At 40.0% G+C, this 26,645-nt stretch overlaps 1 protein-coding gene across 1 annotated transcript in view; it reads right to left on the bottom strand.

Moving 5' to 3' along the window:
- TRPM1 (transient receptor potential cation channel subfamily M member 1) overlaps nucleotides 1-19,092 on the bottom strand; it is a gene marked incomplete at its 5' end in the record, with an annotated part of 87,857 nt that extends 68,765 nt beyond the window's left edge. Inside the window, 4 exons of the mRNA XM_059714911.1 lie at nucleotides 2,286-2,499; nucleotides 4,173-4,368; nucleotides 5,303-5,382; nucleotides 19,078-19,092. Coding sequence (XP_059570894.1) covers nucleotides 2,286-2,499; nucleotides 4,173-4,368; nucleotides 5,303-5,382; nucleotides 19,078-19,092 — 505 coding nt within the window. The remainder of the gene's footprint in view (nucleotides 1-2,285; nucleotides 2,500-4,172; nucleotides 4,369-5,302; nucleotides 5,383-19,077) is intronic.
- Between the last annotated feature and the right edge of the window lie 7,553 nt (nucleotides 19,093-26,645).

Below are 26,645 nucleotides of genomic sequence, written 5' to 3'. Positions count from 1 at the left end.
CCAGTACTCCCAAATACAGACAGTAGCTTGTATAAAGCTGTTTCTGGTATTGCTGCCCTATACTGCAATCTGTAGCACAGACATCCTCTATACAACATTTTGCAATAGTAGAGTCTAGGAAGAGAAGCCATCTGTATCCCAATTGCCTTTTTAGGCCCTGATCTTATTTTGTAATGTGTGGGAGCAAACCCCTGCATGAAACCACAGTGGTGTCACTTAGGTCCAAGCCTTGCAAAGACTTAACTACTGAACTCAATTATTTTATTCACAGTATGCCAATTTAAGCACATATGTAATTTTTTAAGTCCTTTCAAGGCCGAAAACTAAATAGTAAAAAAGTAAACATTTCTTTACATAAAATAGGTCTCATTAAGAGCAATCAGCATCTCTGTGTTGTGGGGGGGTGCTATGAGGAAACACAAACACATGGCAGAGGGGCTCCATGCAGTTCCAGAGGTCTGCCTGCAGTCATAATAATCTGGGATGGGTGTCTTTGCATACAAAATAACCAGCTATAAAGATACATTGTAGTTAAAGAAACTAGGTGCTTAAAAATATTATGGTTGAAAATGACATCTAATTTGTTTCCATTTCCTTCAAACTCAACAGGACACATGTTAAATGGATTAAACACTTGCTAACTTACAAGTTTCAAAATGTAACTGCAAATAGGGAATCATCAAGGTGTTTTCCTAGCTGGGGTCCTATGGGGACTGTTCCTTGCCCTGCACTTTGAAACCCTGTTTTTATTAGTATCTAGACAAAAACATAAAATCATCACTGATAATTTTTTTTTCAAATCAAACAAAGTTTACAGAGCCTTCTGGTCACTTGGTAAGTTGAGAGAACGCAAACAACGTGTTTTAGTGCAGCTAAATGTAAAGCCATGCACCTTGGGACAAAGAATATAGGCCATGCTTATCTAGGAGGCAACAACTCTAAAAAAAAGACTTGGGATCATGATGGATAACCAGCTGAATATGAACTTTCAATGAAATGCTGTGCCCAAACAAAGTTAATGTGGTCCTTGGATATGTACATCAGGGACCCCTGAGAGAAAGTAGAGGGGTTAGAGTCCCACTGCATTTAGCACCATTTCTGGAATACAACATCCAGTTCTGGTGTTCACAATTAAAGGCAACTGAAAAAACTGGAGGGGTCCAGAGCAGAGCCATGAGGATGATCAAAGATTTGGAAAACATGCTTTACAATGGAGGATTCAAAGTGGATCCATGATTTTGTTAAGCTTAACAAGAAGTCTGTAAGCACCTGCACAGGAAACAGAAATCTGGGAGCAGAGGACTCTTCATTATTTAGAAGACAGTGGCTGTGTCTACATGAGACAGTGACTGTGCAGTCATTACTGCTTAGTCATTTAGTACTTGTATAAAACAGTGCTAAATGACTGCACAGTAACCAAAGTTACTGCACAGTCACACCGAGGAACAGCTTTTTCATGATGTTGATTGCACAGTAGCTTGTGACTACTGTGCAGTAGTGTTGTGTCACCATGCAACGCTACAGTGCAATAGTCATGGGCTATTGGGCAGTCAGTGTCTCGTGTAGACGTGACCAGTTATAACAAGATCCCTATGCCTGGGAGTTGAAGTCAGACACATTCAGACAAGAAATAAGATGTAAGTTTTTGATGGGGAGGGGATGGGCGTGTAGGAGGGTGGGCAGAAATTAACCTGTGGAGCAATTCTTCTATGTTTCTGGTGGACTCTACGTAAATAAAATGAATACTGGATAATCTGCCAAGTTGTACTGTAATGCAAAGGGGAGTTAAGTCACAGAAGTCCTGTTGTTTCTGTTACAAGGAGGTTGGGCTGGATGATCATAATGGGCATATTTATACACGTACCTTTTTGTCCCACGTGCTGGAGATCCGCTGCTTCAGAGCAGACTTGATTAATTGAGTCTGCTCCACACATGAGCTGACACACTACACTGTTCTGCATGCAGTTGTATAAGTGGGGAAATGCACATCAGCCCACAGAAAATTGCAGTGGTACGCTTTGGAATTAAAGCACCTCTGAGGTGTTTAGTTAAAGAACGCAGCTCCGCCATTTTTTCGTGCTGACGTGCCACTTATACAGCTGCATGCCTTGCAGTGCTGGGTACTTTTCAAAGCACCTGGTGCAGCAGTGCTTATGTGTAAAAAAGCCCAGTGGTCCATGGGACTGTAGCCTATGCTTCATTCATGCATGTGTTACTAATGAGAAACAATGGGAGGTGAAAACATTCAGTTCATAAGTCAAATTTAGAGGGTGGTCAGTTCTTACCAGTACTAACTCCTCCAGTGAAAATCCAGGCCCCTGTTGTCATAGCAGCCTTGATCAGGCCTTTCCCAAATACTTGCTTCAATTTAGGTTGTAATTCAAAGTTTTGAAGGCCCCCATGGACAGAGATTAAAAGTTTGGGGAGTTCCAGTTGCCAGTCTTTCACCATGAGATGAAGCAGCGAATCTGGCTTGGTGTCGTATGACAGACGGATATACTGCAAAATAATTTGTAGCAGTCTTTGTCATCCTATTTTCTTTGTTATATCTGCCATTGACAGAGCATCATACACCTATGTTACACAAATCTAATGTCAATAAGAAAAGGTTTTAATCTTTTTTAAACAGCATAGTGTGAAAGTTTCTATATTGCTTATGAAGGAAAAGAATTAGACAGTCTGAGGCCCTCTGCTCCACTCCTGAGTAGCTGTGACTGCCATTCATTATGTGAACAAAGCTTTAAAACATTTTGGGGTGGGAAAATGTGGACAAAATTCTCATATGGAATTTGAATTGTGGAAAATTAGCACCATGAAAGGGAACAGGTGTTTTCTTTGGTTCCTAGAATCTTGGGTTGACTATCAAAAAGAAGTAGCAACCTACATACTTGGCTGGAGGCCCATGTATATTTTTTCCTATTTGCTTTGTTCCTTTTAACCCCCCCCCACACACACACACTTCTTAGCATTCTTTTCTTCTTTTATCTTTATAACCATGATATTGTGGTAATTTCCTTTCAAAGTACTTCAATTTTATTAAGCAGAAAACCAGAGAACCAGATGGTATTTATTTTTTTTATTATTTTTAAAAACTCTTGATACCACAGCATCTCATTTGGCAGTTTCACCAACAAGGCCATGAAACAAACAGGTACAGGGACAGATGCCAGAAGTGGAGCAGAAGTGAGCAGAGGTGTGTGTGGACAGACAGCTTGGACTGCTGGGCTAAGTACAGTCAGTCAAAAAGCCTGAGGCTGCATCAATTCAATCTTCGCAGGTTAATCTAAACTGCATGGATTGCAAATGAACAGACATTCATTTTTGATTCCAGAAATGCAGCCACTTGCCTTTAGTGACCCAGGCCAGAAGCCAGGGGCACTAGAGCACACCTCCTTGCTCAGCTGACGCAGACTGCTTGGGCCAAGGCCAGCCCTCCCACTCTGGAGGGAGGGCTTGCAGGGAAGGTGCAAAGCATCCTGGGATGCTGGGGGACTGTGAGTTAACTTGAATTTAGAGGGAATCTGGGACAGAAGTTCAATAAATAGACTTAACCTAAATCAGTTAAGCCTGATACTACATCCATCTAGGTTTATCTTAAACCAGTTTTAGCCATTTTGAAAGTGGTATATGTGCAATGAACTTCTGTTGTGTTACAGATTTGAACTGGTTTCTGAGCACTTATACTGGTTTATGTGTAATTTCTGTCCCTAGCCCTGGTGTTTATGCTGTGCCTGCAGCGTTAAGGAATGCAGGACTCCAATCTTCAGCTTTTCAAGTCTGCCTCTCTTACATTCACTTAGACACTTTTATACATCTGGTAAAATAAATCTGCTGCATTTATACCTACATTGACTTGGATGCTTGGGCCACAAATAAACACATTTCGTGCCAGCAGTGAGTGTGTATGTGATTAAAATACTGTAAATGACATAAGCTTCATCAACTTCAGTGAACTATGACAATTTTAACCAGGTGAGGATCTAGGCATTATGATAAGATGCTTTTCAGTTTGGCGTGATACTGTCCCTAAATATTTAAGATCAGAAGTCTGGTCCAAAGCTCTCTGAGGTACAGAGAAAGACTCTCTTTGACTTCAAAGGAGCTGGCCCTTAGTGAGCTAAGATCCTGACCACAGATGAATATGTCACTACAGCATATGCTCTGCTCCTTACCATGGCCTTATTTGAATGCCCACCTCCCTGGAATTCAAGATTTCCATAGGCATCTGTTGGGCATGTTTGGGTGTGCTTACTGACAGACCATTTTTCTGGATGCGTTTCCAACTGCTTTGTTTCCTCTCCATTTTTGTTAGCTGTTATACTTGGAGGGGGTGGAATATGTTGACTAATGAGCTGGCCACAGCAGCACCTGAAAGTTAGAGTTTGGAGCAATAATGAATACAGGATCTCCAATATCTGTTTTAAAAGAGAAATTAAGGTTCCATAGAAATGAAGAATTAGATTTTAGACTATACACACAACCTCTGACTTGCATATCTACCTATTTTGTATATCACACATACAATGTTAGAGGAGCCACAGAAGCATCTTGTATGAACTGTATCTAGACAAATGTAACAAGCCCATTTTTTCAGGTGTACCAGGCCACAGGTGTTTCTTAATGCTTAAGGACCAAGTGACTCACTTCACTTCTCTGGGAGGAAGGAACTATGTAGGTATGTTTCCCAGGTTACAGTAAAGTAGTAGCTGTGAGGGGCCTGCTTTTGTTCCTCTGTTGCCCATCATGTAGACAGAGAACAGAGGGGCATTAGAAAAGGCATCTTGAACTCTCTTCCACCAGTGAGTGGACCACAGTTTGCCAATTGATAACATAACGGCAATAATGCTACGTTACATCTAGAATTATAGTACTGTACTATGGTACTATAAAGGAGTGTAATATAACATCCAGAATGCTGAGACCAGGTATGTTTTGGTTCATGAATCAGGACTGTATCATTCTCCATTGCCTCATCTATCTCAGAGCTCATTCTGGGATTTTTGTTTTTCAAAATCTCTGCAAACTTGCCGCACTTTGCTTCTCTGGTCTTATCCCTCTCTGCTTTCCCCTACTACTCACTCCTGTCTTCCAGTGTTGGCCTTCTCTATGCTCCTTTGTATCTGCTTCAGATTGCATAGTGTGTACACACATCTTTTTTACTTCTGCTCCTCTACCACCTTCTCCCTCTAGGCAATGAGTAAAAGTAACCCTAACCTACACCTGTGTACATCCAGACCAATTCCACTAACCCCCATGGTAACCATCTTCTTTTCAAATAAATTGAAAAGGTTTCAAATGCTACCTGCTAATGTCTTTGTTGTTGGCAATTATGTAGATGCATTCTCTTTTTAAAAAGGTCTTCTCTATCCAAGCCTTTTGACCCTGGAAAAGAAAAAGAGAAACCATATTCTGATGTATTTGCTGAGCTGCATGTACAACATAGTATAAAAAAGAATGGTAGAAAAGCAGAATATTGTGTGACACAAAGAAACAAAATAGTAAGGAGCTCAAATAATGCTTTTTTGTATATTTTTCTGAAAAAGTTACTTTGTTGAAAAAATCATATACATAAATGTATATACTTATATATGTAAGTTTCATATACATGAATAATTGAATACATACATATATAAATAAATTCTTCTCTCTTTTTCCCTTGACAGACCAGTCTACACCCATATTGTGAGGCAGCTTTTATTAACACATTAAACATCAAATTGGTATTCTAGGAGACAGGCTTCTTAAATTAGGAGGTACCACGTTCACAAACCAAGGCATATTGATGGAATAGGAGGAACGGAACTAACCTTGAGGACAAATGGGATCTGTGGGACCATTTCTATTGCAAATACAATTCTTGATGCCAAGGTTCATAATCTTTTTCAAGCCTGAATTATAAGTGAACTAGAACAAAGCTATAGGTCTGTGCAATGCAATTAAAAATCTGTGGCATTAGCATGGCAATTAGATTTAATGATCCTGAATTGTGTGCAGTTCAGAAGTGGCCACAAGCCAAGGATTTCCAAACTTTCTGAGCTGGTAAACTCTTCCTCTGTATCCTGATCCTCACTCAGCAGCAAAATCATATTACTAGTACAATACAAACCCAACAACTAATTGTGATGTGTTGAAATGCTTAGAGATACCAGATATTAAACATCCTTCCATTTCAATTATATGAATAAGGCTGCCTTGCTGATAAAAGCTGATTATTACGAGGTTGCAAAACATAGTCTTAAATTGTTTTTCAAGTAACGGACATTTAAACTTGGCTTTAATTTTCCCTACCAAAGTGAAATGTCATTTGTAGAGCTATGAGGATGAAAATGGTGCAGGAACTTTCAAGGCTTCCTCAACCAAAACCTGGGGCTGTCTAATGGAGACAGTCAAACCCTGCTGAATTTATGGCTAGAAAAACAAACTAACAAAAAATTGCAGGTTTCTGTCTGATGAAAACTCCATCAATATGACTTACAAAGGCCGGATGAGTGTAATGGCTTGGTCAATACAGCAGTCTGCAACACAATGAATGAAAAGTTTACTTATTCCCCTATATTCCCTGTTGTGAGGCTCAGCTGGGTCTGAATTTTCCTTATATACTGATGTATTAGTTCCTGTCCAGCTCTTTATTTTGCTCCATGAAGTCCAAAATAAGAGAAAACTACCTTAACTTTCCCTACTGGCAAACAGGCTAGTAAATGCATTTACAGCATAAAAAGAATTGTTATAGTCTCCCAGGGGGGCTCACAATTTAAATATCCAGTAAGCTAAGCATGCCATGGAAGAGTAATTATTGAAAGCACCAGCAAGGAATGATAGCCGATCAATCATTCACGAAAACTCTAGTTCAATCCTATGGTCAATTTCCCAAGCAAAAATCACATTGGCTCAGGGTGTCACAGAGTAAGATAAAATCATTTATTAGTCCACACCTGATATAGGTCACTACTTTATCTGCTTCATGAACAATGTGAGACAGGATTTTCAAATATTTTCACAGCGTAAGGATCTAGATTGTGTGTTAAACAGTGCTGCCAACAGGCATAAGATGCAGTTCTCAAGAGCAGTCCTACCTGACCTCAGTTCTTAATAGACATTGCTTGACACCATCTTTGTAAGCTGCAATATGATTCTCACAAAGAACACTGATATCTTCATTTTCTGAAATATTTCAAATTACTGTTCTTCTTTTGTATGTCCTAGCACAGACAGAAATCTTTGGCAACAGTGTCATTAGCAATGTTGAAAGTTTTGCTGAATTGGTTGAATTGCTGCTTAAATCACTCATCCTGAGTTGTACTTTCATTTTGTTCTTGGATTTTCTGAGTAACAGGCCTAATATGGCCTGACACTGTTATCTGATGCAATGCAGCTGCTTCAACCTCTATAATTTGGAAACCATGTCTATTGTGCAGGTCAAAATACCATTTTTTGCAATGATATATGACTTGCACAGTTGCTTGATTTGTACAGATATCAAATAAGATGCCTAAAGGGTGCTCCTATTGATGATAGCATTCTGCGTAATTAAGTCTCATTGAGTTTTTAAGGCTTAAGATTTTTCCCTCCTGTAAAATACACTCTTATTTTCCCTGACAGACATTTCATTTTTTTAAATTATTGCAGCCACTTCGAAGGCCTCCTACTCTTTCCAGTAGTCGTCATTTCAGTGGTAGTTTTGAAATCAACTGACATAAAACCATCTGTCACATTTGACAATGTATTCCGCATTTCCTGTTTTCTTCCTGAACTAGGATTGCAACATATTGCTGCCACCTTCCCTATGAAAGAATCAATCTTTTCGAATAAACCCTCTGCCAGAAGCACCGACTCAAGAGACTGAATGAAATGTGACATGGTCTATAAGGCACAATCCTGCACTGCCTTCTGCATGTTGGGTGAGGCTCAGTAGTGCTGTCAGGCCTTAATGATTACAGCCAACACATTCGGTCTTCCAAGTCAGTATTGGGTTTGGCTGTTGTCGGTGTGCATGGGCACTACTGCTTTGTGATATGCAATAAATAGAGATTTTGGTTAAACTTGTGCGTACATACACAAAATGCCCAGGCTTAATGCTGTTCTGCAGCTTATTCTCATGTTGTCTGTTACATGGGTACATACATACTGTACTTGTCTATACCAAACCCCCAGTTGGGGTGCTCAGGTATACTTTATAATTATCATGGCTTTGAAAGAATAACATCACAGGGCTTTTGTTGATAATCCACTCTTTTTAGCATTTTAAATGCATTGAATATTTTGTGTATGCAAATATTATGTTTTTTTAATAACTTCCCTCTTCAAGGACTCAGACTCCGCAGAAAGTAGGATCTGGATAGACAGATCTCCTTCATAAACCCCACAGATTTGAAAACCATACTTAGCAGCTCAAAATCTAATTGATAGTTGACACTGAGAATATAACATGGCAAAGCAGATTGACTGTATATAATGTCATCATAGATTATTTTACCCTGTACTCTGTGAAAGAACCAACTTTCTATTGCTACCTGATTTTCTTCATGCAGAAACATTAGAGTTAAGTACAATTTGGAAAACAAACAAACAAACAAACAAACAAAATCTAGCTTAAGTCTAACACACTTTCTCCCTCATTTGTGTCTGATAAAAAAGCTTTTGCAAGTAATATCTAAAAAGAGCTCTACGGTATATCTGAATTCAGCCAAATATTTATTAGAAAACCCTATAACAGTGAAGTCCATTCTCTGCTGCTATATTGAAGAAAAAAAAGCATTGTACACCCACGTCTCAAATGCATTTAGGGCTCAGCCACTACAATCAAACAATACATTATGCATTACTGGTTTATTTTTTATTGCTCACGATAGAAAGGCAAAAGCAGGCATTACAGATCAGTGGACTAAGAACTCACAAAGCACGTTTGGTCAGCCTTTGAAGTTTCTCTGCTCTTGTCTGTTTAATCTTCTTACTCAAAGCTTGATAATAAATCCAGTGCAAATACTTCAGCAGACATATCCACTATCAGAAAAAAGGAACGTTACCCATTTATGAGATATGGATTCTGTATACCTCTGAAAAGCAACTAGATCACACTAGAGAAGAATGTATTTGGTTTCTTGGAAAAAAAAAGCATATATAAAGTCCCACTGAGTTTGGAAAAAATGAAGTACTTTTTAACAGCCTTTGAACGGAAGAATTTTGAAAGGATTGTGACAGATTAACTACAGATTTCAGGCCAACAGCCAGTGGGAGCATTATGTTGACAGACAAATAGGTAATGCCAGCATGATCATGCCACTAACAAACACTCTGTTGGTTTCCACTGAACTCTAAGAAACATAAAAGAGCAAGATGCAAACTTGTTAAAACTAAAGGCGTTCAAAAATCCTTCTTATTATAAAACCAGAATGTGCTAATCAGAACCTAATCTTGGGAAGTTGCACTTCAAAATACTTTGTGGCAGATTTATTCTTCTTAATGAAAGCGATGAAGGTCTCTTAAATAAAGGCAAAGCAAAACAAAATAAAACCCCTGCAAATTCTTGGTTTCCAGTTTCAAACCTATTGCCAAGCCTGAATAATATTGGGTTTTATTCTCCTGACATGAGGCGGATTCTGAGTACAGACCATTATCATCAAGAGCAGGTACCTGTATCCTGCAGTGAGAAAACATAGATGGGATGTAAAATCTGTGATACGGGATGTAAAACATGAAGGAAAATGGAAGGAAACAAGATCAAGATCAAGATCTGATTGCTGGTTTAGTAGAATCAATACATTTGATCAATAAATAATGCAAGAAAGATCAACTGTATTTTTGCTGTGTACTAGTGACCCATAAAGCACACTACACTCCTCACATTTAGGCAGAAGCAGCTTCAGGACTAGGTAATGCGCAGTGCTATTGAATATGTAAACTAGTATTTTCATGTTTGATAAAATGGGCTGAAAAGGAAAATCACATTTCACCTGCCAAATGAGACACTGGATTTCTCTTGAGTGTTTTGGAAGGTCTGATTAAATAGTGGTACATCTTGGTATTTACTCCTTACAAAGCCCGAGCTCTCTTTGCAATTCTAGAGTCTGTATGCATTTTCTGAAGCTGCAGAGAACCTGATGTAGAAATAAACCATCTGGAAATTTAGTAGAGCACTGCTTCAGCCTCCACTCTATCATGTAAATTTTCTGGTGTTGTATAATTAAATGGAGCAGTGGTGACATTTAGCGACCAGCTATAGCTGAGTGGTTATTATAGCAATTGTGAGCATTCTTTGGGCAATGTCTCTCCTACCTTCAATGGAGCACATCCTCAATGCAATCATAAATATGGTTAAATTTGAGTATACTTTGCTGATTTGGGACCTATTTACAGTAAAGATTAAGGGCAGAATACTGCAGAAGGCAAGTGATAGAGCAGGGATTCTCAATCATGACTTAGTGGGTCATTATCATACTTGCACCCCACAACATACTTAATAAAACATGCTACATATTAAGTTAAATTTAAACCGCATAGTACAAAAATTAAAATATTTCAAGAGCTACAGGGAATCATTTAAGTAAGATTTGAACAAATGGAAGACAAAGAGAAAAAAGAAATGTCAGTTTCCTGGAACATGATAACAATGTTCACATCCCTGGCACATATCTGCAAATGTGTATTTATACTTTTATACAAGTCCAGAGACTTTCTAAATACAGCAACATTAACTACTGTTACCTGAGAGGAAAATAAGATACCTGGGAAGTAAACAAACTGAGCAAAAGCTATCCTGGATCTCTGGGAGTTGCAGAAAAGTCTAGCTGACCCAAGGGCAGGTACAGGAGTTCCTTCAAGCTCACAAGACCCAGCAGGTCTCTTGCCCCGTTCCTGGTGACTGTTGTTTCAGGCAGCAGATGGGTATCCCTGCTGTCTTCTTCTTCTACTCTCTCTCTCCTTCATCTCATCTTTCCTGTGCCAGAAATAGCCCTGGCCGCTTAATTAGGTCGATTTGTCTCACCTGGCGAGGTGATAAAGCAGGGCCAGGGTGGATTGGGAGATACCATTGCAGCTTAGTTACACCGTTCCAGCTGGGCAAATTCCCCTGCCTAGGGGCCCACTCCTGGTAAGTACTCTTGGGCTCTTCACAGTTTCCAACACATAAGTTAATATATATTCTTTTAAAGAATAAAGCAGTTTTTCACACATGATTAGTGGTTTTGGATGTCCAGTTTATCAGACCTCAACAGGCTGATTTCAAAGAATAAAGCAGGCCTTTTTTTTTTTTTTTAGCGTCTCCAGTCGGACAGCTAGAATTATTAGTCACTTGTGAAAATTATGCCCAAGTGTAGAACTTTTAGTGTAGGAAAGTAAAGCTTTATGGTTGCAGGTTTTTAAAACCCAGCTTGATAAAGTCCTAGCTGGAATGATCTAGTTGGGGATGGTCTTGCTTTGAGCAGGGGGTTGGACAAAATGACCCCCTGAGGTCCCTTCCAACCCTCATTTTCTGTTTCTATGATTCTAAATCCTGGGCTTATTGAAGTCAGTGGCCTGAATTCAGCAGAGCCAGGATCTCACCCATAGACTTTTGTCTTGAATTACTGGATTAAGTGACATGAATTTTCATTTCCGCCTAGGAGAAATTTTACAATCTTTGCATTCTCCTATACCCGAAGAACGGTGTGTGTGCCCAACAGCTTACAAATAAAGTATTTTTTTGTGCAAATATCTAGTTGGTCTAATAAAAGTTATCACCTCTACCCAGAGTTCTGATTCCTTTGGATTAAGTAATGAATATCTAAAACTGAATTCAAATAATCCTTCAAGCTGCACATAGGAGCCATCTTCCTTCCTGGTTTTCATTCCAAATGCATAGATTGGATTAATTTGAATAAAAATTGCATTCCTCTGTTTCTCTTTCACTGCCATCTTTTCCTCATAAAGTCACCTTAGAACTGTAGAATGGCAGAGTAATCCACAACTTGTTACAGAATGATAGCAAGTGCTTGAGCCCTGTCAAAAATGTGATGTCCCTGCTTTTCTCCCCGTCAAAGGGCCAGCCATACATATCCCATATTTCCAGTAATAGGGCCTGCAGGGTGCATGCTCATGAAAACTCCATTCTGACACTGTTCTTTCCATACATACCTACTGTTTACCCCAGTTACTGGCCTGTTGCACCTAAGATTGGCAAGATAACCCACTTTTCTAGTGCAACATACTCACCAGCTGTGGATATCATCTCATTTCCTTTTTCCCAGGCATAAGAACCTTGATCTATCTTACATCCAAGACATTTTCAAGCAGTCCTGAGAAAGATTTCCAACCTGTCCAGCTGAAAAACACTTCATTCCACAGCCTCAAATCAGCCACAGAAATCTGTCAGTGACCTCCAACATAACTATTTTGCATAGGGCTCTACAAAGTCCACTCTGGACCTGGTTTCAACAAGAAGAACAAGGTGTAGCTCTACTACTCATGCTATCTGATACGGTTTCACTAGATGTTACTGGTTGAGGAGTATGAACTGTTTAAAAAGAGGGACAGAACAAAAATGCCAGGTGGACAATCCCCTCAAAACTTCAAGTCAGGTCCAAGTATAGGAACAAAAGAGTTATGAAATGGGTCTAGCCACCTTTGAAAAAAAACTACTGTACATAATTAAGCTTTAGGGGAGAAAAATACTAAAAGTGTACAGGTTACATGATGAGCTGGAAACCTATGTCTTATTGAGCAGAGACCACTCTGAGCTGCAAAACCCAGGTTACTACTTTTTATTATTTGCATTATCATAGTCCACTGGAGCTTTAGTCATCCACTAGCTTTAATAATGTGCTGTAGAAAAACAGAACAAAACAGGTTCATAATCTGAGCCAAGAAGCCAGCTATAATTACTTTCTTTGTAACAGTTATGTCTAAAATAGTAATTGTTATGATTGATACTAGCTCAGTTGTTTAGCAGGATGTAATATATCCAGGTACATCTACTAGGACATTGGGAAAACTAGACACCTTGGTAATCAGTATATAGTTATGAAGGCTTTAATTACAGCTGTCAGGTGCCTGTAATTAGAAACCAATGAAAAAAGGAGATGTCTGTTAAAAACAATTCTTATTCTGACCATGATGGATTTCATATGGTTAAGCCTGAGGCCTTCATTTTCTAGTAACGTTGTCAGAGAATTTGTTATTTTACAGTAAGGACAAAGACCGGAGTGACAGAACTGGTAGTGATGGAGGGTCAAAAGATAAAACTACATCTCAAATCATGGTTAGAAATTAATCAAATGGCATAGATTATACATGAAGTCAGAAGTTAGTCAAAGTCATTTTCTCAATGCCCCTCCTTGCCCCAGCCCACCAAACTTCAAGTCCCCCTCTAAAGCATGGGTGTACCAGAACTTTTCAAAGAAAAGGTCAGCTGAGAATTATAAAATAGGTGAAATAACATATTGTTTTCCCTTAGACTTATTCAAGAATTTCTGAGAATTCTTTTGGCAGTACCTTTCCAGAAAAATATTCAGCCTAAGGAAAACTTTAACTAATTTTTTAAAAGTTTTATAGGGTTAGAACCAACAATAAATAGGTTCACATGATAGGAACTTTAGTAAAATCCTGTCTTTTACTAAACCTCATAAACCTGTCCAAAAAGGCCAGTACCATATTTGGCTTTCAGAAACATTCTTGGTTCATGTTTGGGTGACAACAGTAATCACAATAATTATGTTTTTATTATATATTTTATATAAATTTGGACACAAACACGAATATCTATCTTTCGATCAGTCGATCGATTGATGGATATTTGTGCTTTGTGTCAAAATTGATAGCTAGATATTCATGCTTTGAGTCAAAATTCCCCCCCCCCCCCAACCTATCCAAAAGGTCCAGTACCAGAAAATGGAGCTCATGGGAAGGAAAAACACATGGGCCCTTGCCTGATGTTAGTCAAAGTAGCACGGTAGCTACTAATAATCTAGTATAAAATCACTAGACCTTCATTAGGGAGAGATGAACTTGTTAGCTGAAGCTAGTGATATTGAGAAAGGTATTTTGTAGCACATTAGGGCACTTTTACACATGCTCCGGAGGTGGATGGGGCGGTGCTTTAATTAGAGTGGCTCTGAGAGCCGCTCTAATTAAAGCACTGCTGTGGCTCCTGTATCAGAGTCCCCCTGCTTAAAAATGGTGGTGGTGTGCTTGAACTAAAGCTTGTTCAACAAGCACCGCTGCCACCATTTTTAAGCACAGGGATGCTGATACACGAGGCCCGTGATTAATTGAGTTTGCTTTTATGTTCTGGAATTCCAGCATGTCAGAGCAGCCTCTACACTCATGTATAGGTACCTTTTCTTACCATCCCTTTCACTAACATGCAGTGTCTGCTAGACATGATACGAAGCCAAGGCACTACTAAGACAGACTTGAGAAAAGAATGTATTTGTTATACTGAACATGGGCGACTGGTGTCTCCCAAGTCTTGGGTGGGCACCTGCAGGAGCCGCAGTCAGCATCGGTAGTGGGGCTGGAGCTGGCGAGCTCTCGCAGGTGCCACTGTCAGCGTTGGCGGCGGAGCTGGAGAGTTCCTGCAGGTGCCGCTGTTAGCAGCGGAGCTGGAAAACTCTCGCAGGCACTGCTGTTGGCGTCGGCAGCAGGATCAGAGCTGGTGAGCTCCTGCAGGCACTGCCATCGGCATTGGCCACAGGGCCAGAGCTGGCGAGGTCTCACAGGTGCCACCGTCAGCAGCAGAGCTTGCGAGCTTCTGCAGACACAGCTGTTGGCATCGGCGGTGGAGCTGGTGAGCTCCTGAAGGTGCTGCTGCTGGCGTTGGCAGTGGGAGTGGAGCTGGCGAGCTCCCACAGGCACTGCTACCAGCATCAGCAGTGGCCCTGACAGGGGGGGCACGTGCCCCCCTATGTGTCGCCTATGATACTAAACACCAGTTTTAGAGCAAAGGTGTGGGGGATGGGGAGGAGCTGGGGGAGTGGCAGGGATTATGGAAATGACCTAGAAAATGACCTGCTGGGTGGCACAGAAGTGGAAAGGGATCAGCCTAGGAAATGACCTGCTGGGTGGCACAGAGGTGGAAAGGGATCTTGGAGTCCTAGTGGACTCCAAGATGAACATGAGTTGGCAGTGTGACGAAGCCATCAAAAAAGCCAATGGCACTTTATCGTGCATCAGCAGATGCATGACGAATAGGTCCAAGGAGGTGATACTTCCCCTCTATCGGGCGCTGGTCAGACCGCAGTTGGAGTACTGCGTGCAATTCTGGGCGCCACACTTCAAGAAGGATGCGGATAACCTGGAGAGGGTCCAGAGAAGGGCCACTCGTATGGGTAAGGGCCTGCAGACCAAGCCCTACGAGGAGAGACTACAGAAACTGGACCTTTTCAGCCCCCGCAAGAGAAGGTTGAGAGGCGACCTTGTGGCTGCCTATAAGTTCATCACGGGGGCACAGAAGGGAATTGGTGAGGCTTTACTCACCAAGGCACCCCCGGGGGTTACAAGAAACAATGGCCACAAGCTAGCAAAGAGCAGATTTAGATTGGACATTAGGAAGAACTTCTTCACAGTTCGAGTAGCCAAGGTCTGGAACAGGCTCCCAAGGGAGGTGGTGCTCTCCCCTACCCTGGGGGTCTTCAAGAGGAGGTTAGATGAGTATCTAGCTGGGGTCATCTAGACCCAGCACTCTTTCCTGCTTATGCAGGGGGTCGGACTCGATGATCTATTGAGGTCCCTTCTGACCCTAACATCTATGACTCTATGAATCCCCAACTTTACATTCTTGATGTTTATGAGGTACCAACAGAAAAGTATTTAAGGAAATATACTTAAAGTATATGAATAACCCTAATTAACAATCTTCATCTTTTAAACTTTTGTGGAACCAAGGCCCAAAAGAGTAAGTTAATGCCTGTTTACTTGCTGAAGATCTAACTAGACCTTGGATAGGCAGAGGGAAAACTTAGACTGGAAGGACAAAGGTCTCTGTGATGGAGGCAGAATTGGGCCCTGGATGCTATTGTTGGAAATATCTGGAATAATTTTTTGTTAACACCTAAATTATTTTAATTGTAATATTCCAAAAAGGGGTTGCAGTTCCAGGTCCAGGTCCAGGAATAACCTAAATATCACTGCTGATGAGTCATTCAGAAAGCACATATTTGTACATACATGATATGGTTCTCATTGACAGCAAAAGTAGCACCAATATGCTGATTCATCACATAAATATTCTGATTATTGCCATCCAGACATGAAACAATTCATTTTTTAGAGGCAAAATATAGAAGATCTTCCTGTATACATAACAATTTGCAAGACTGAGCCCTAAATTCACAGGTCTAATTAGTATGAGTGGGATTGCATGGTACACTGAACAGATAATTTTCTCCTATGCTATCTTCACACTGCTATGGATGCTAAGTATCAATATGACAAGAATAGTATGATACGTTCATATATTCATAATTTCATTTTAGAAATGGAGCAAAAGTAGAATACTAGTACATAAGTTACACAGCTAGCTTGCTGTACATTATGAAAGTTTTCTTTAATTACTGCACACAGTAACATTCCAATTTATAATCCAAATCTATAAAATATTTAGAACACTTTACATAAAGATGACCCCTATGAACAATAAACATTAACTTCAAGTGTTTGAATGGGATATACAATTAATGTTTCTTTTGAAAAAAAGTTACACAGGCATTTATTCCCTTGCTGTCTCTCTGAAAATACACACATTATATATTTGTTAGCCAATTTTTCCCTTAGGAGATTAACATTAATTTGCAGCATGTACAGTTTTCATGAAAGCAAGACTCTGCAGGCAAAAGTCTGCTAAACTGTTCTGGCTGTAGAAAATTGCTACTTGTTGTGGCTGATTTTATACCCATTAAAGCAATTACTTTCAGGCACTTGGTGGTACATGAGCTTTAATATTATATGTCATGGTAGAACTGGCTACATTTTACACCCTGAAGACTTTGTCATTCTGAAATAGGGAAGAATCTCTGTATACTTTAACTCCTTGGCTGCAGTGATTGCACAGACGGCCTCACTTTTTTTTTTTTTTTTTTTTTTGGTCTTCATAAGAGAGGCACTGTAGCTGACTGGGAGTTACTAAATATACATAATTTATAATATTTTACCATAGTACTTTTTTTCCCTGAAAATGGCCAAAACAAGGTTGACAGTTTTCTCAAAACCTCAGTACCCAGAACTGAAATCACTGGATTGAGTGAATTCATCAGAAAAAAAAATGTTTAAATGCTGCTTAAATAAATGCAATTAAAAAAAAAATTGGCTCAATCCTGTATATAGTCTGTATTCTGACAAAGTTTTTACACATCTGTTAAGCCTGAGTTAGAAATGAGTAGGCCCAATGTAATCAGGGAAAGGCTTTTCTTGCTATGTTAATAAATATTTTTTTATGGCATCTAATGAGATGGACATTTTCTGAAGACAGAAAAAATAGGTCTTAACTTCAACAAAAGATAATGCTAAGGGCTTATAAATAAATGAAAAAAACTACTATTAAACCTGGTAAAATACAATCTGATTTGCAGCTGCATCTCTCTAAATAACATAAAATTTTTAACTGCAGACAGCTACCAAGTAATTATCAGAGGTTTTTCAAACTTGATATGCAGGAGGTTATTAATCCTTACTGCCTTCTTAGGAAAACCATTTTCATAAAATGTGCAGAGTCAAGACTTCAAGCCCAAATTCACGGTGGCATAATCAACATAGTTCCATTTACTTTTCCATGGAAACAGCAAATTTTGCACTGCAACATGCAAAGTTTCAGAACAGACCTGGGTGGCTACATATCTGTATCAGGGAAGCAGAATGTTTGTGGCTTTGACTTGATGCTAATAACAAAAGCCCATGTGCCACACAAAATTTAGGAATAGGGGAAGTGGATGGATCACCTCCCTCTATACAGGAGAGAGGCAGCTGTCCCTATGGTACTGTCTCCACATCCTTCCATGGAGAAGAAGGAGCTCCAGAGTTCCAGACTTTGGCTCTGGATTACAATGAAGACTCGACAGGTCAGATGCTGCGATGGACAGATGTACTGGCAATGCCACTGTCTGGGACAGTACAAAGCAAAGACTGCTGTCTCAAAGGCTGATACCACCTTTTCTGTAGCGATCCTTCTGGACAGCAGCCAGGGGAATCATTGGTAATGCGGATCCGTGAAGTCATCTTGCTTGAGTGCTGATGGAGAACTACGGCTGAACTTGGCTTCCCATGCCCCTAATAGGTTGGGGGTGAAATCCATGTGAAGGAGGATCTGAGTGAGGAGATCTTCATCAAGACTTCTGTTCTCAGAGTGTCACCCTGTGAGTTTGCCTATTGGTTCATGAGGCACAGCATCATTATAGTATGATGGAATAGTCAAGATGCTGATGAAACAAATATGCACCATCTCTTTTTATAAAATGCTAAGGATAGCTAGCAATGCAGCTCTGAGTCAGAAACGTGCTTTGTCATGTATCAGACTACCAAAATACCTGAAGAGGTCCCAAAGAAAGTTTGGTTATCAAAGGGTGAGTTATCAAAGCCAGCACTGACTTACAAAACAAAAATGTAAAACAAAAACTGTTCAATCTGAAAGGCAAGCAAATATACAAGCCAACTCTCTACAACTCCATTTCCATTTATCACAAATGTGGCGGGAAGTAACGTTCACACACGGAAATGTATAAGACTCATTTTTCCCACCAAGTCTTGTAGCTATACCATTTGTTCTCTTTATTACTGCCACATTGAAAGCACCTGCCTGTTTTGAAGCGTTGTTTAAAAATAGCTCTTGTACTTGTAAGCCATTTACAAATTGAACCTTGAACGTTGTGCTATTTCCTCTGTTTTGTTTTTGCAACTTATATTTCTGGATACTTCTCCTTCCAAATAAACAAAGAAAAGCCTAAAAAGAATGGTTTGAATACTGTAATTGCACCTTCGTTGTAAAATCCAACCAACCATAATTTACTATGCAGTGTTTTAACTTAAATCTCATCTGCATTTAACCATCTTGGAAAAGAAAATAATGCAGAAGACAGTCAGGAATTCAAAGTAAAGCAGTTTGAAAATAAGTCCTACCTGCTTTTCACATGAAAGTTTTCAGTTTGGAAAGGTGATTTAAATTTTATCTAAATAAATTGTATTTCATTCTGAGTTTCTGTCCCACCTTTCCCTTTACTCTTCAGATTTCTCTCTCATCTTCTTGCTGGGACTTCTAGCCTCTCTGAAGTTCATGAGAATTCCCAAGTAGATGGGTTTCCACCACTTTAAGAAGAGAATCTCATATGATAAGCATGTGAGCAGCTTCTTTGTTCAAACCAATCTCATGACTCTCTTTGAAGGTAATCCTTTAGTGGTCTCATGACCCATCTCCCTGCCCAGAGGGTATTTTCATCTCGTGGCGGAACAAGGCACAACAAATCTACTTTGATAGTGCCCAAATCTCCAATTTGTTAAACCTCTCTTCCTCTCTGCAAAGAGTGGCTACACTCACTGTAAGAATGCCGGCACCACAGAAGGGCTAAAGCAGGAGCTGAAACTTTTAATTTGAAGTGTCCCCTCCCTTCTGCTAAAATTTCAACGTTATTTGCATAATTGAGACAATTGAACATAATAGTCCTTTCAGGGGTCCTCATTAGACGTACAGCTCTACATTCTTTGAAAATGAGGAAAAAGGAGGTCATACAGCATTAATTATATCTAATCCTTTTTAGAACTATCTGAAGTTAGGCAAGATATCTGTACTAAAACTGCTAAAGGAGTAAATAAGCCATCCATTTTAAAACTTTATACTCAACATATTACACACATCTTCATACCCTGTTGCTTTTGCCACTTGAGTTAATTTGCTGTGAATGTTTCTTTTGTATTTTCTATTACTTGTAAACTATTAATGGCAGATGACACAATCTGCGGTTAGCATTTCTTTTTGCTGCTCTAACTGTCTGTGATACATCTTACTTATTGTTTGGTTGCCAACATAGTAAATGACACAAGAAATGTAGACCATATCTCAGAGGGAGTTAAATGTGATGTAATTCATTCCTTATGTTGCACTGTATTGCAAAAACATGCAGTCCACTGGACTTTGGCCTTATTTTGATATTCCTATAGCAATCCAATCCATTGCATACTTACAATATCTCATTTTTGCATTGGCACAGTAACATTTTCACAGACAAAACTGCAACTCGTCCTCTTTCCTAAAGGCCAATAAATCCAGTTTAAATAGCATTCTTTTTGGGCCAGACTCTACACTACTCACTCAGACAAAGCTTCTATTGACTTCACTAATAGAATTCAAGGAGACTTTTGCCTGAATGAGAAGTAAAGCATCAGACTAGAATAGTGAAAATGACGATTTTGGACTTAAGTTCTTTGTCATTTGTTGTAAGATCATCCATCATCCCAGCACTTACGGAAAAGCACAGAAATTCAGAGTGGATCTCTCTGCTACATGGGCTCTGAGGTTCTATGAACAACATTCAAGGAATTCAGCAAGAGCTCATTGTAATCTGCTTACTTAGGGTCATATTCCAGTTAGGGCATGATCTAAAGCTCATTGAGATCATTGGGAGATTGAAATTCATCACAGGTGTGCTCTAAAGCATCATAAACGTCTATTTTCCCCCCATGTTTGGTTCAATATCTTGGTTCTTATCCATAAAATCAGATATAGTTTAGGTCCTTGTTGTCATGGAAACCAGCTTATTTCTTGTATCCTATTCAAACAAATGGGATTGTCTGAAAAGGCCTTGCTAATGATTCTTAAAAGTATGACTCAAGGCAAAATGTGTGTCCCGCTAAAGTCATTGGGAGTTTTCCCATTAACTTCAGTGTGGCCAAGATTCTCTCTCTCCCCCCTTCCCCTGCCCCCCCCCAAGTGACCTGGCTGGAAACAACCCCCTGGAAAACATTTCCTTCAGTGTGGAAGAAGTTGGCTTCTGGGGCAAACCTCACATGCTTCACTCACTTGGGCCCATGGCAGATGTTACATTTAAAATGTGATAAACCAGTTAATCATGTCTTAAAGCAGGGGTGGGCAATTATTTGGGCCAGAGGGCCACTTAGGGAGTTTTGGTGAGCTGCTGTAGGGTGGGTCAACACCCCCACCTCCTTGCAACAGCCCACCAAAACTCCCTAAGTGGCCCTCCAGCCCAAATAATTGTTCATCCCTGATCTGTGAGTGGACAAAAATTAGGGAACCTAACCGTTTTTCCCTTCTTCTCCCTGCATCCCTTCCCCTGCCCCAAGTCTCTGGCATGCAACCAGGCTGGACCAGTGCCATGAGGTCTCCTCATGCACTGCCTCAGGCCACATGGGCTCAACTGGAGCAGCTCCTGCCTGGCCCAGCTGCATGCTAGGGACTTGAGGCAGGGGAGGGGGCACAGGGAGAAGTAGGGAACACAGCATGGTACTGGTCTGGCCTGGCTTGAATAACCCACAGCTCCTGGCACTCCCCTGTACTCCCTCCCCTGCCCCAGCTCCTCAGCATGCAACTGGGTTGGGCAGGAGCAGTGTCAGCTGTGCCCACGTGGTCTGAGGCAGTATGTGGGAACACCAGTCGGGCCTGGTCACATGCCGGGGACTTGGGGTAGGGCAGAAGCTACACTAGGTCAGGCAGAAGCCACAGCAGCTACTCCAGCTACATCTACATGGTGCAGCCCAAAGCAGTGAGCAGGAACACAGTATGGCACCGCTTTAGCAGCACTCATACCCCTAGTGGGTTCTGGCCTGGCATGGCCCAGATAACTTGCCACTCCTGGCTATCTTCCCCTTGCACCTCCTCCCTCACCAGCAAGGAGAACCTTCGCTGAGCTTTGATTTGCCAGGGGCTGGGCTGCCTGGTCTGCAAACAGCCAGAGAGTCAGACAAACTGCATGCAGACAGCCTCTTTGGGAAGAAGCCTGGCCAAGAGCTCAGCCCCCACTGCCTTGGAAGGTACTATGTGGGGTAGGGAGGACAGGGGCTGCTGCTGCCACTGGCTGGCATGGAGAAGGGAAAAGGGCAAGAGTCTCCAAAAGCCAGAGTGGCCATGGACCAAATACAGTTCTCCTTCACAGAAGCAGCCATGGGCTGGATAGAATCATTTGGTGGGCCACATGTGGCCTGTGGGCAGTATTTTGCCCATCCTTGTCTTAAAAAAGTGTAACCTGGCCTCAAGTTCAGGCAATTAATGGCATGACAAAATGTAAAGCCAGCCACAAAATTATTACACAGAATATGTGTAATAATTTTGTGGCTGGTTTCTATTGCATCTTAAAAGGAATGTGGTGTGGCAGGATGGATTGCATCATGGTCTTTAAGTGGCCTCGGTGCAGTCCCTACCAGCTGACAATCAGCTGATCACTGGCTGGTTCTGAAACTGTATTGGTACTGAAACCCTGGATTCAAGCCCTTGCTGCTGGCAATCAGCTGATTGTGGCATGCACATGTGGCAGGAGGTGCAATTACTGGGATCAGGGATCAGAATCCATTGTTCCTTTAAATACACATCTCTCAGCAGCCTTTGATTCCCAAGTCACAGTTGAAAGTGGGATTTAGGCACACAGGCAACATTTTGCCAATCTGTGCATTTAGATAGCCTATTTTGTTTTTGGGGTTTTTTTTGTGGTTTTTTTGTCTGACAGAGCAGGATAAGTGGGATTGAGTCCTTTTTGCTCTTAAGCCCAACAGTGCTATAGTCTTAAACTTTATCAGTTACATACATGTGCCAAGGGACATGTGTCATAAACCACCAAATATAACATAGAACCATACATTTCCATGCTACTCCATAGGGGAAACTCCAGTTGAAAGTACTGGAGGTTCTGTACAGAGATAGGAAGTAAAACGAGGCCCAGAATTTACAAAATTACACTGGAGTAAATGTTATATTTTTCTAGATTAAGTTGTGATTTCTGTCAACACTTCTTTTGATTTTTAATTGACAGAGTAGACAATCCTGCCAGGGTATCCTGCAGTGGATAAAAAAACAAGGCTTGCACTCCGTTTTAAACAACTAGACTGATGAAAGGCAATCGAACAGCTTCGTTCTGTAACAAAAAGACAAGCACAAAGAAAACTGTGCCGACTTAACTGCATTTAGTTTAATGTAGCACTGAGCACATACAGCATCTGCACCCAGTCAGAAAATTGCAACCACTTTTGTCTCAGATTATGAAAAATGAGGGGGGGGGGGGGTTAAGTCATTTTCTAACAGTGCTGAAAATGAATCAGTATTTGAGGTATTTTCAATTATTTCAAAGCCTGAAAAGTTTGAGATGTTGCTATCATGGGGCTGTTCAGAATGGGGTTTCAGAAAATAAAATATGGAAATACATTTCACATCTAAATGGGAGAGGGAGATGTGAGCTCATAGCAGACCAAGTTACTGATCTATTTAATCCAGAAGTGTTGTCTCAAACAGTATCTCAACATTAGACGCTTAAGAGAAAAAGTCTTACTACAGCGAGTGAACTTTACAGAGCATAACTGTTAATGGTGGGTAAAATTCTTCATGTTTGCAGGTGATCCTGAAGCCTCTACTATAATAGGTATACACAAAAGTCATGTCTTGAATAAAATAAGGACATATTTACTCTAGCACCAGCTATCTTGGAACACTTGGAGACATAATAGAAACTACATACACAATATTAAAACATTCCGTCTCTTTTTGACTAAAGCACCCAGTCCAGCTATTCCTCCAACAGCTTGCTCAAAGCCCAATAACCTAGATTTTCTGAATGAGGATGAACATAAAGAGTACCAGGAATGAAATGACTTGTTCAGGCTAAATGTATCTAGTTCTTACTGGTGGGGGAGGGAAATATTTTTTCTTGTCATTGTAGCTACTAAAAGCATTATTGATTGAGCTTGAATGATACCTCATCAGCTATTAAATGAATACATTCTGTTTTATAGTTCTTACAGTTAGTGAAAAAATCACAACGCATACTATCATAACTGAGTACCAGAAACCCCAATATTTACTGGTTTCAATGAAAGTACAGATTAAGCAGCAATATTTTAGTCACCAAGCAGCGCTTCACAATACAACTTTCAGTACAGTTGATAGTTGGGAAGAATCTAGGTATCCCACTTGTGAGCAAACCAAGGTTATTATTCTTCATTGCAGAGTACCATGGATTTACAGGTTTGCTGCAACAGACAAATTTAAAGATGCAGCCATTGGCAATACAACTACCAAATCATTTAATACATATTGTTATTGAGCAGCCAAAGTTTGAAGTTGTGAGGATTGTTCACATTAGGAAAACAAATTGGATTGATTCAGGTATCTCTGCCACAAGCTTGTGTGGAATCCTGAATCAAACGAGAGTTTCGTTGTTCACAGCTCCAAGCTTCCTTTAGCCAGCTCTTGACCTCAATGCTCCTTCTCAGCTTTTCTGCAGGTCCACCTTTCCATTGTTTTGGTCACTGTGTTTGGCGATTCCTTCTCTCTTTTCCCTTTCAGATACAAACTTGCACAAAACTGTAGCCAATGAAATTGCTTCATCCACATGCCATACCCATGCCTCTGCATTTTGAGTAGTAACGTGTCTGTTTCTGAGGTGGAGGCTGTAATTTTTCCAGTTACCAAGTCACATATAGGAATTTAATGGTTTCTTGATGTTTACTTTGAATGAAAGGCAACTGTTACACCTGACAACCTCAGCAAGATTTAAGTTAAGCCATAATGGGATGGTTAAAAATGTGAAAGGAGAGGTTACTTTCACTGGTTGTAATAGCATAGGAGTTAACTGATATAGTTAAAATCTGAGAGTATATTCCTTCCAGGTTTACATGACTTGAAATTCAAGATAAATCTATAAAGCTTTCTGTAATTATTACAACTAGAACAGATTTAAAAAAAAGATTTTTTTCACCATGGTAAGACTTTCATTATTGGTTGCGGTGTGTAATAATACTATTACTATATTTCTCAATATACCAGCTCATCCAAATGAAAATGTTGGGACTTGAGCCTTCTAGTTCAAAATTATAGAAGATATATTAGGAAGATTTGATGGCTAAGACAGTGGATCCTTCTCTCTGAAATTCCTAGGTTGACTTAGATGAGCAAAGAGACAATTATGCATATATGTGTAAAAGAAAGAAAAAGTATGGAACACACAAGGCATGTTTCTATAATTAGAATATGCTGGCAAAATAGGTCCTTTGATTTTAAAGCCCAAATATCTTACTGTCTGAATTGCTGGTCCCATAAAGTATTGCATGGAAAGTGGAAGAAGCCACTGGCATTGACATTCTAGTTTAGAATTCTGTCAGCTTCAGCCAAAATGCACATTCAGAGTTCAAAGGAATAACACAGATGGGTGAAAAAATGACACACTCAGAGAAAATGCAGCTATACAAAAGACAGTGTTCATGGATGACTGCACTCATACTATGGGAAGGCTCATGGAACTTGGAGTTTGTTTTGTGAAATAGCTTGATATAAATTCACTGTGAACTAAAAGGATAAAGATATGCATCTCTACTCCCTCACAGGGATTCTCACAATTTGTTTCTCCCTTCATTTGTGATGGTCCCTTTGTACACTGGCTTGCAGAGTGAGGGATTGGGGAAATGATTATTGTGTTTTTCCATTTAAACTAAACTCTCATGTATACAGAGGAAACAACCCTTATCAAAGAAAGTTATATTACTTACAGCCTTTACTGTGCATTTGTTTTCCATAAAAAGATATGATGATTTAATTGACATTATTGTTTTCCGCTATTGTCTAATGCAACAACAAAATATCTGATATACTATTTTTATTACAACTGTTACTTATTATGATTTAAAAATTTTTGAAAATGTGATGTATATTTAGAGTTACAACATCGGAAACATTAAATACAAGCATATAAAATGTGATACAGAATAAGTAATTGTGGGTATTTATATTGGAATGATATAAAACCCAGTAGCAGTTTTTCTTAAAGCCAATGGCACAGAAGTTTATTTTTGAGCTGGCATGCTAAGTAAAACCCATTCATGATAACACACATTACAGTTTTCTAAGGAGTAGTGCTACAGTTCCTGATATGCCCTTCCATATCACTGAAAGACATACGTTGATGGCCAATATTCAACATAGCAGGTATGACAAATTGTATTTTTCAAGACATCTGAGGGAAAAAGTACTTTCCCAGCAGAAGCAGTTTGAGGCATGTAGCATGAAGACAACAAAACTGTTCTCCACTTACTCCTTTTGCACTATGTATGAGGATTTCCCTTTGATCTAAAAAGTGGAACAGTGTCACATAGTTATTCCCTTTAGTCTTTTAATATTCACCCAGATAAAACAGATGCTTCTCAGTTTGATGTTGGCTTGTGCACTCATACCTCAAAAGTAATATTTACTGAAGGCAAACATCAGAAAAGCTAAATCAGAGATGGCTCTTAACCTCTTCCTTGCCAAAATATGGGGGTAAAGGCACACCAGAATATGAAGCTAGATTGAAGTTTTCTAACTATTTTTCTCTCTCAGTTCTTATATGGTGATCATCACCATTGCATGTGAGGCCCTAGGACCTCACAGTTTTAATGGCCAAAACACATAATATTCAAGATTTTAAAAACCTCTGAATTGTTGGAATTTGACACGTAGTCCCAGAGTCAAACCTTATGCAAGGGTGAAAATTTTAATGAAG

Source organism: Alligator mississippiensis, chromosome 11 (genome assembly GCF_030867095.1).
Source record: "Alligator mississippiensis isolate rAllMis1 chromosome 11, rAllMis1, whole genome shotgun sequence".
NCBI lineage: Eukaryota > Metazoa > Chordata > Crocodylia > Alligatoridae > Alligator > Alligator mississippiensis.
This window is presented reverse-complemented; position numbering and strand designations above follow the sequence as displayed.